General features: G+C 46.5%; 1 protein-coding gene across 1 annotated transcript in view; it reads right to left on the reverse strand.

The window, feature by feature from the left end:
• Window positions 1-9,464: 9,464 nt before the first annotated feature.
• Window positions 9,465-11,335, reverse strand: part of atp2c1 (ATPase secretory pathway Ca2+ transporting 1) — a 22,441-nt gene continuing 20,570 nt past the window's right edge. Inside the window, 2 exon segments of the mRNA XM_070441890.1 lie at window positions 9,465-9,797; window positions 9,978-10,084. Of these exon segments, the coding sequence (XP_070297991.1) occupies window positions 9,664-9,797; window positions 9,978-10,084 (241 nt within the window). The 3' untranslated portion in view covers window positions 9,465-9,663.

Here is an 11,335-nt window from a genome sequence, read left to right on the forward strand (position 1 = left end):
GGAAGTCTTCTGTAGTCTTCTCCATGATATATTCTGAATATACAGTACAATGAGGAAGTCTTCTCTAGTCTTCTCCAATGTTTTTTTACCATTGTCCTCACCTGCAAGGTGTATAAACAACAAAAATAAATAAGAATAAAATAAGATAATAGATACAAAACAAAAACGGGATGACCATACATCAATCAACTCTAATTAGCACATGATAGGACAGTATTCAAGTGTGTGTGCATGGACTTTGCAGATGTATTTCTCACATGTGCAGCACATAGTATTTGTTTACAGTCCTTCTTTGGGGGCAGAATTGCATCTCTTCCTCTTGCCTGCCCCATCTGCAGCCTCAGGTGGATCAGGACAAGATTCCCCCTAAACAGCTTTCTCAAGCACTGCAGAGGCTGCTGTGAGGTGGAGCCGGCTCCCTTCTTGAATGTTGGGGTTACAAGTGCCCTTTCCAGCTGCTCCAAGAACACCATTCTAATGTTGTTTAATTTATCAGAGCATCCCAGTAGGGTTTGATCTTCTTCAATATCCCGAAGGCATCTGTATAAGGACACATCAATGACGTTAATGGAAGATGACCGAGCGTGCCAGCGGGCAGTCATCCTCCTGCATCTGTTATAGAAATGACCAGGGGCCAGCGGGCAGTCACCTCCTGCAGCTGATTATGGAAGATGACCAGGGGCAGGCGGGCCAGTCATCCTCCTGCATTCTGTTATGGAAGATGACCAGGGCCAGCGGGCAGTCATCCTCCTGCAGCTGTTATGGGAAGATGACCAGGGGCCAGCGGGCAGTCATCCTCCTGCAGAGCTGTTATGAAGATGAACCAGGCAGCGGGCAGTCATCCTCCTGCAGCTGTTATATGGAAGATGACCAGGGGCCAGCGGGCAGTCATCCTGCCTGCAGCTGTATGGAAGATGACCAGGCCAGCGGGCAGTCATCCTCCTGCAGCTGTTATGAAGATGACCAGGGGCCAGCGGGCAGTCATCCTCCTGCAGCTGTTATGGTAGATGACAGGGCCAGCGGGCAGTCATCCTCCTGAGCTGTTATGGTAGATGACCAGAGAGCCAGCGGGCAGTCATTCCTCCTGCAGCTGTTATTAGAAGATGACCAGAGGGCCAGCGGGCAGTCATCCTCCTGCAGCTGTTATGGAAGATGACCAGGGCCAGCGGGCAGTCATCCTCCTGCAGCTGTATTGGTAGGATGACACGGCCAGCGGGCAGTCATCCCTCCTGCAGCTGTTATGGTAGATGACCAGGGGCCAGGCAGGCAGTCATCCTCCTGCAGCTGTTATGGAAGATGACCAGGGGCACGGGCAGTCATCCTCCTGCAGCTGTTATGGAAGATGACCAGGGGCCAGCGGCAGTCATCCTCCTGCAGGTGTTATGAAGATGACCAGGGCCAACGGGCAGATCATCCTCCTGCAGCTGTTATGGAAGATGACCAGGGGCCAGCGGGCAGTCATCCTCCTGCAGCTGTTATGGAAATGACCAGGGGCCAGCCGCAGTCATCCTCCTGCAGCTGTTATGGTAGATGACCAGGGGCCAGCGGGCAGTCATCCTCCTGCAGCTGTCTATGGTAGATGACCAGAGGCCAGCGGGAGTCATCCTCCTGCAGCTGTTATAAAGATGACCAGGGGCCAGCGGGCAGTCATCCTCCTGCGCTTGTTATGGAAATGACCAGGGGCCAGGCGGGCAGTCATCTCCTGCAGCTTTTATGGTAGATGACAGGGGCCAGCGGGCAGTCATCCTCCTGCAGCTGTTATGGTAGATGACCAGAGGCCAGCGGGCAGTCATCCTCCCGCAGCTGTTATGGAAGATGACCAGGGGCCAGCGGGCAGTCATCCTCCTGCAGCTGTTATGGAAGATGACAGGGCCAGCGGCAGTCATCCCCTCCTGCAGCTGTTATGGTGATGACCAGGGGCCAGCGGGCAGTTCATCCTCCTGCAGCTGTTATGGTAGATGACCAGAGGCCAGCGGCGAGTCATCCTCCCGCAGCCTGTAAGAAGATGACCAGGGGCCAGCGGGCAGTCATCCTTCCTGCAGCTGTTATGGAAGATGACCAGGGACCAGCGGGCAGTCATCCTCCTGCAGCTGTTATGAAGATGACCAGGGGCCAGCGGGCAGTCATCCTCCTGCAGCTTGTATGGAAGATGACCAGGGGCCACGGGCAGTCATTCTCCTGCAGCTGTTATGGAAGATGACCGGGGCCAGCGGCAGTCATCCTCCTGCAGCTGTTATGGGAAGATGACCAGGGGCCAGCGGGCAGTCATCCTCCTGCAGCTGTTATGGAAATGACCAGGGGCCACGGGGTAGTCATCCTCCTGCAGCTGTTATGGTAGATGACCAGGGCCAGGCGGCAGTCATCCTCCTCAGTGTTTATGGAAGATGACCAGGGGCCAGCGGGCAGTCATCCTCCTGCAAGCTGTTATGTAGATGACCAGAGGGCCAGCGGGCAGTCATCCTCCTGNAGTTTACTCGTAATATGGTGAATCAGGAGTGTTTAGTCACCTGGCAATTGAAAACCGGGCTTTTGAAGTGGAATCTTCATGAAATCCGCTAAATTATCTTGTATTTCCTCATTTATTGGAAGAAAGGGTTTTGTGCTATTTTCATTTGTACAACCCGCGAATTGATGGGAAAATGGGCGGCGCTGACTTCGAACTCAGGAAGTTTTCCTTGACGACGATAAGGCCGCGGGAGGACGGTCCGAGGTTAAAGCTATCACTGAGGATGGCTACATGGTTGTATCGCCAAGTGTAATAACTAAAGTGAGGGCTAGTTTTACAACTTATCTCTAAATTCATTAAAAATCTATCGCGTGTGCTACTGTAGATGCCGAAGTTGGAGGCAAAACCTAAAGGATGGTGGCTTATAGGGTAAGCAGCGTTGGAGCAGCCGTGCGCTAGGATCTGCTACTATATTAAAAATCCTACAGAGGAATGGTATCTCTGTCCAGGTACCATTGGGAGAGTCCTGTGCTAGGTGACTACTATCATATCAAACTAAACAGGATTTCGGTTCCTCTCTAGTGACACCCGGCTGGCCCTGGGCACAAGCCAATTGGGGACGGAGCCCTGGCGCTACGGTCTGTCTAACTATTTGATAAAAACAATACAGGAGCGTATATCTCTCTAGGAAGTCAGGGCATCAGGAGAGCCCTTGGCGCTTAGAGGGTGCTGACGTGATCAGGCGATACCTAGCAAGGGATCAATCAATCTCTGGAGGGGAAAAAAGGCATTTTGGGTTCTGACCTTTTTGGAGAGGCCCTGCGGCTAGGTGCTACTATAATAAAACTACGGACGGTATCCTTGTCTCGGTCAGGAAAGCAGCATTGATGGAGAGCCGCTGTGCCAGGCTGGAAGCTACTGGGGACTAGCTAATAGACTCTTACACGGCTGGTTATCCCTCTCCTAGGAAAAGCGTTGGAGAGGGCGCTGCGCTAGTGCTACCTACTATATCCTATCCCTACCCAGGAGGAGCGCGCGTATGAACATGCATTTGGAGAGCCTTGTGCTAGGTGCTATATATTAAGAACCCTAGCAGATGGTACTACTCTCTAAGGACAACTAGCATAGGAGAGCCTCGTGCGCTAGTGGGTGCGGTACGGTAAATTAAAAAATAACCAGGACGGTATCGTCTCGCTCTGGGGAAACACGCTTATGTCGGCACGAACGATCTGATTGCTAGTGGTCTAACAATGATAGGTACAAAACCTTAGCAGGACTGGTAATCTCCTTCCAGGCTTCGAACTAGCGTTGAGAGGGAGCCGTGCTAGGTGCCATAGCACTCGTCATAGGCCCCAATTGTGGCAAATAGATGAATGAGATATGTACACCCCATGATTAACATCAAATATTCATCTTCCGAGCAATATGTTTAGCTTTGCTTCAACTGTTTCTTTAGATAATTTTTGTCAGTATGGGTTTTCTCACACATGGAATATTCCTAACATACGAAGTCTTACAGGAGCAATCTTCCATAGACGTATAGGCAGAAGGCTTTCTATCTGATCTAGATATACTGTTGTTGAGGCCCTGATCTTCTTTTCAAGACGGGTCTGCAATGCTCGACCTGCTAGACAGTAGCCTGTCAGATGTAACTTCTTGGGTGCCACAGTAAGGGCTGGGTCCTGGACTCGACTGGCAGCCGGCACTATCCTTGGCAATAATCGATGACTTGGCCAAATGTAGTCCCAGATGATTGTGCGGGTTTTGTTTGCTCCATTGGCCGCCTCTTTTATGACGGATTGACCACTAACGCTTCTCGCAATTGGGATTTAAGTTGTTCTCTGGGGAGTTCTCCTGCCAATGGGGTCATTGTGACCAAATCATATTATGGTTTGGGTGGTGTAACCGGAGCGACTTAGTTAATCACTATTTGCCTTAAATGGCAGAGAGGCCATCATGCTACGGTAAAGAGAGCAAATGTTCAGTGTTCTGTCACCCAAGGCACTGCTTGCCCCATAAATGGACCTTGTCTTTCTGCCGGAAGGGCAAAAGGGTAGCTCTCGGGGGCAGGAAATGTAGTTCGTGTACATACTATATTCTTTCTTCATCACGTGGCTCGGATGTTTAGGATCAAAATTGTGAAGTGAACCCACCCCTTGGCTTGCAGACCAGCACGCACAACACATGGGGATTGTACTCAGGATGCTTTGATTTGTTGGTCATTGACACACCGACAGCACTGAATGGGTAGCGCTCACTCCTGGCTCCCTATTCTCCCGGCAAGCAGCTGTTTTCCGGATGCCCGCCACACAATCATTATTTTGTATTTCAATTCATGGAGATAATATGACTGTTACCGTATCCTCCAGTCTCTTGCATGTTCCAGCCCTGCTGACCTTTTTGCGAATAGTGCAGTTCTGTCCCTGTGATGGTTTTCCCTGTGATGTGAGAAGAGGTGGCTTCTTTGCTGCCTCTTCTTGACACCAGGCACCCTGCAAAAGTCTTCGCCTCACTGTGCGTGCAGATGCACTCACCCGCCTGCTGCATTCCTGAGCAAGCTCTGTACTGGTGGTGCCCCGATCCTGCAGCTGAATCAACTTTAGGAGACGGTCCTGGAGCTTGCTGGACTTTCTTGGGTGCCCTGAAGGCTTCTTCACAACAATTGAACGGCTTCTTCTTGAGATCTTGATGCAAAACATCAATGAATTAGGTACCTTTCCTGGTTCATAAAAGAAAGGTCAACCTGGAATGGGTATGACTCAATACCTCAAATCCCATAATCAACTGAACCAGTCTTATAATCTGGGAATTCAGTTATATTAATCCAAATGATTATCGAACAAGCTGTTAATTGATATCATCTCTCTGTGATATAACCCACGTATGTCTCGCTGTACCAAAACAAGGCAGAAATACAGTAAGCAAAATGTAGTTTTTTGTGTATGAGCCTGTGTTGTGTTGCTTCACAAGATGTATTTTTATCTGTTTTTTAAAATCAAAATGTACAGTTAGTTACTTGATGTGGAATAGAGTTTTATGTAGTCATGGCTCTACGTAGTAGTGTGCGCCTCCCGTAGTCTTTCTGGACTGTGAAGAGACGTCTGGTGGCATGTCTTGTGGGGTATGCATGGGTGTTGGAGCTGTGTGCCAGTAGTTTAAACAGACAGCTCGGTGCATTCAACATGTCAATACTTTTCACAAATACAAGTAGTGATGAAGTCAATCTCTCCTCCACTTTGAGCCAGGAGGGGGTGTAAAGCCATAACACATACGTTTTTCCAGCACCAGACTATGATCGATAATGTCAAAAGCCGCACTGAAGTCAATCAATCAATCAAATGTATTTATAAAGCCCTTCTTACATCAGCTGATGTCACAAAGTGGAGGACAGAAACCCAGCCAAAATCCAAAACAGCAAGCAATGCAGGTGTAGAAGCTCAGTGGCTAGGAAAAACTCCCTAGAAGGGCCAGAACCTAGGAAGAAACCAGCTAGGAGGGGTGGCCAGTCCTCTTCTGGCTGTGCCGGGTGGGATTATAACAGAACATGGCCAAGATGTTCAAATGTTCATAGATGACCAGCAGGGTCAAATAATAATAAATCAGTGGTTGTAGAGGGTGCAACAGGTCAGCACCTCAGGAGTAATGTCAGTTGGCTTTTCATAGCCGATCATTCAAGATATTCTACCGCTCCTGCTGTCTCTAGAGAGTTGAAACAGCAGGTCTGGGACAGGTAGCACATCCGGTGAACAGTCAGGGTTCCATAGCCAGGCAGAACAGTTGAAACTGGAGCAGCAGCACGGCCAGGTGGACTGGGGACAGCAAGGAGTCATCAGGCCAGGTAGTCCTGAGGCATGGTCCTAGGGCTCAGGTCCTCCGAGAGAGAGAGAAAGATAGAAATAATTAGAGAGAGCATACTTAAATTCACACAGGACACCGGATAAGAAGGAGAAATACTCCAGATATAACAGACTGACCCTAGCCCCCGACACAACCTACTGCAGCATATAAATACTGGAGGCTGAGACAGGAGGGGTCGGCAGACACTGTGACCCTATCCGACATTACCCCCGGACGGGGCCAAACAGGTAGGATATAACACCACCCACTTTGCCAAAGCACAGCCCKCACACCACTAGAGGGATATCTTCAACCACTAACTTACCATCCTGAGACAAGGCCGAGCATAGCCCACAAAGATCTCCGSCACGGCACAACAAAACAACCCCCACAATCATTAATTTCTCTTAGACAATCATCAGTCATTTGTGTAAGTGCTGTGCTTGTTGACTCTCCTTTATAAGTGTGCTGAAGGTCTGTTGTCAATTTGTTTACTGTAAAATAGCATTGTATCTGGTCTACTAAGCTTATCTATATCACTGGAAGTTTCCTTACTTAATAAGACCAACAGGAAACTGTGTCATAAGTGATCACACGCCAGATACTGTTTGTAGAATACTTTCCTCCACTAAAGCATTACTGGCATATTAGTTTTCATTTTCATACAGTCCATCACGTTGGTCGGTGTCTTTTTTTTAAAAGTGTGTTGCCCTGTAGTACGCCAGGCACTCTACGGGCTACTGGTGGGTGGGAGGAGAGCAGGCCACAGCAGTCAGAGACCCCCAGTGGATGACGTGGAGGAGTATTACAGGGAAGGCAAGAACCTGACCAGCAGCATGGTTGAAGCCATCCTGCCCAGTGCTGCAGAACAGTTACCTGATGCAGTGTCTAGCTGTATGTATCCTTGTGTATGATATAGTATAAACTATATTGAAACATACTGCTGTTGATTCTCAAATTGATTCTCATTATCTTGCTCTGTTCCTTAGGCTCCAAGGTCAGTGCAGCTTGAGGTGTTTTTAGAGACCATTGGTGTGTCTCAGTCTACTTTGTCACTGGTTGAGGCACACCCATCCCCCACCAGACCTGCCTTTTATTTGTGTACATTTTATGGCTGTCATTGACATATTTTATAGTTAATGCTAAAAACAAAGTTTATAAAAGATAGATGTAGATTTTATAAAATGATAAAGACAGAAACATTTATAATATATATAAAGCTTATGATAACMTTGACTTTGTTAAATTTGTTTTTATTTCTTTGCCCGCTGCTGTAAAGAGTATTTTGGTCTTTGAAAATAGCTCTATAAATCCCATGTATTGTTACATTACTGCTGCACTGGAAATATTTTATCTAAATGAAAAAAACATTTAAACCAGCTGTTCTTGAGAATTATTGGGTATACACACTGAAGTCTATCTCTGCTTTGGCAGTATATTTTATATGGAAATCTTAAACTGAAAAAACAAACAGATATTGTTAAAAAGGAGATTTTCAGAATCGGTGTCAGTGACAGTGAAAACATATGACACAAAACCTCCACCCAGTTAAAACACACTTCAAATATATATATATATATATATATATATATATATATATATATATATATATATATATATACACACACACATTTTCATTAATGTACAGATTTATTCTCATACCATCACAACAGAGTACTGTCTTCAGCTGTGCAACACACACAACAAATCATAAATAAAAAAGAATTGTAGCTGATTTGGCCTGTCAAATGGACCAAATCAGAGAGTATAATCTCCTGGAAAATAAAGAACATGTCTAATAGAAAGAGCTGGCGATGTTAGCCTGCACCCACTAGGTGCTGCTGTAGGTAGAGGACTTCTGTTGCCATATCCATAGCACAGACAAAAACTCATTCGGAAAGCAACATCAATGAATTACCTCCCTGTCCTAAAAATGCTGAAACAACTCCATCTCCTGGTTCATAAAGAAATAAACCTGGAATGGGTATGACTAAAATAKCCCATTATCAACTGAACCTGTCTATAAACCTGGGAATTCGATTATATTTAATGTAAATGATTATCAAAACAAGCTTGTTAATTGAGTGATTCTGCATTGTGAAATACAACCCAGGTATGTCTAGCTGTACCAAAACAAGGCCTCAGAGGCTTCTGGAAAGAGCAGGAAGAGAAAAATGTGCTTAAAAATMGCCACTTTTGACCCAAAACACAAGCAAAATGTATATGAACAGTGCATGTACAGTAAATGGTTGTCATGGAGATAKATATTTGCACTTAATTTACAGTGTGTAAAATAGAGGCAGAATATTAAAAGACCCATTGCGGCTGTTTTTATCTCAATATCAAATCATTTCTGGGTAACAAATAAGTACCTTAAAGTGACTTTCTTCAATCAAAAAGCGGTCAAAAACAAACTAAAATATCTTCTTAGCAAGAGGAATTTCCTCAAGCACCGGGGACCGGGATACAATTAACTGTATAGTACTGCTTGATCACTGGGAAAATAAACTGCGGAGTGATGGTCCAAAACACAGTGTCTCCAGGGGCAACTAAATAGATAGCCAGAGTGGAATTAAATGAAACGCCAAATGAAGGCCATCAGTCCTAATCTGTGAGAAAAACCAAACTTATCTGAAGAAAATGTATTATATTAAACCACCAAAATAACAAGGTTTAGTGGTCAACTCTTCCTAAWGTCTATACCAAAACAAAAGTATGCTCACAATTATCAATCCTTAATTGGTTCAAAGTTGATGGTGAGATTGCTACGAGCATGAAAAGCTGGAATGCATGAAAGTAACATCTCTAAGTAACATCTCTAGACTTCCACAAAGCTATGGTTAGCTACCTGCACTCGAAGCAAGGTGGTGACGAATAAGAACAGTTACAAAATTCCGTTTATGTTCATGAACCCCAAGACATGAATAGTTGATCTACGAACAATTATGCTGTCCTTAATTGTCTTAATACCTAGACGTGAGTAGCTGATCTACGCGCAGTAACATTGTCCTCTCAGATCACGACACCATAGACATGAATAGTTGCCACATGAACAACAGTTACAATGTCTCATAAATAAATCCCCTCCTGAGTTCCTGGAGGATGGTACAGTCTGAAAGCAGCACGCCAATGCTTCTCGCAGGGGAGAGGTRGAGGGCAGGGGGGCACTGTAAGGTTGAGATCCTCCTCGCCCACTTCCAGTCCATGACTGAACAGTGAATACCAGCGAGGGACAACAACTGTTTGAGGTCTCTCTCCAGTCCCTGTGTTCAGACCAAATAACCATTGCATCCCATCTACATGTACCCCCCACCCACAAACAACCCAGCCCAGCCCCCTCCTCTCCCCTATCTACTCTGTCACACAGAACGCAAYGTGCGTCATACATCGTGGAAGGAGTCTTCTTCAGCCACTGTGGTTCTCCTCTCCCTCACCRCTCTCCACCTCTCCACCCACTTTATGGCCTCAGAGACCACGCAGACAGAGGACGTGAGGCCCACCAGGAACAGCAGGTCTGGAAGGGAAGAAGAGATGGACTGTTAMTATAGCACATATAAACCATTCCCTCCATCACTAACAGACCAGGGTCCGTCTCAGAACAGGAGAGCTGATGTGGGGATCAACCCTTTATGAATACGGGCCCTGAAGGCTTAGGTTTAATCTTTAGCTCAGTGGGCTAACATGTCTTTCTTACCAAAGATGCTAAGGCTCTCTGTCTGGAAGACACTCTGCAGTGGAGGGAAGTAGATGACCCCAATCAGTAGTAATGATGACTGGCCTGTTACAATCAGTAGTATATGACTGGCCTGTTACAAAGTAGTGTAATGCTGATGGCCTGTTACAGATCAGTAGTATTATGACTGGCCTGTTACACAACGTAGAGTAGTAGTATTTTGATGACTGGCTGTTACACAGTGTATGTATGGACTGGCCTGTTCCGAGCACGAATCAAGTATGATGACTGGCTGTTTACGAGCAGTAGTATTAGTGACTGGCCTGTGACGAGCAGTTCGTAATTGTGACTGGCTGTGACATGAGCTAGTTACGTGATTTTGACTGGCTGTGATACAGAGCAGTAGTATTGTGACTGGCCTGTGACGAGCAGTAGTATTGTGACTGGCCTGTGACGAGCAGTAGTTTGTGCCTGCCTGTGACGAGCAGTAGTATTGTGACTGGCCTGTGACGCAGGTAGTATTGTGACTGGCCTGTGACGAGCAGTAGTATTGTGACTGGCCTGTGAACGAGCAGTAGTATTGTGACGGCCTGTGACGAGCAGTAGTATTGTGACTGGCCTGTGACGAGCAGTAGTATTGTGACGGCCTGTGACGAGCAGTAGTATTGTGACTGGCCTGTGACGAGCAGTAGTATTGTGACTGGCCTGTGACGCGCAGTAGTATTGCTTTTGTTTTTGTGTTCATAAGATATGTTTTTTTCCTCCGGACATTGTTGCCTTCTTTGATATATGGCTGATGTTTGTTTATTGGTCTGCTGTGTACTGTCATGACGCGGTCTGCTGTGTACTGTCATGACGCGGTCTGCTGTGTACTGTCATGACGCGGTCTGCTGTGTACTGTCATGACGCGTCTGCTGATATATCTTTTGATGTGGATTGGTGTTTTCAGATAAATAAAATCGTGAACCCAAGAATAAAACGCACTGATCACATTTAATAGTGAATCCAAGCCAATCCCTACCTATTTCCTGTATCAGTTGACTTGTATTCCTCACGGTGTTTGTATCTCCTCCTCTCAGCTTCAGGACAATCTGATCACTCCCAGAGACACCACCATGACCTTCACCTGCTTTGTGTTCTTCGACATGTTCAACGCCCTCAGCTCACGCTCACAGGTGGGTGCACTGCTGTGCCCTGTACAGGATGAAGGATCTGAGAGATTAGTGGGCAGAAACATGTCACCTAGGACCTGTTGTTGATTCATGATGACGGTCTATGTTTCTCTATCTCTCTGTCGACTCGTATGGTCCATGAGTGGGCCTGTGCAGTAACAAGATGTTCTGCTACGCGGTGCTGGGTTCCATCATGGGCCAGCTGGC

The sequence above is a fragment of the Salvelinus sp. IW2-2015 genome, unplaced genomic scaffold, assembly GCF_002910315.2.
Source record: "Salvelinus sp. IW2-2015 unplaced genomic scaffold, ASM291031v2 Un_scaffold5099, whole genome shotgun sequence".
Classification (NCBI taxonomy): domain Eukaryota; kingdom Metazoa; phylum Chordata; class Actinopteri; order Salmoniformes; family Salmonidae; genus Salvelinus; species Salvelinus sp. IW2-2015.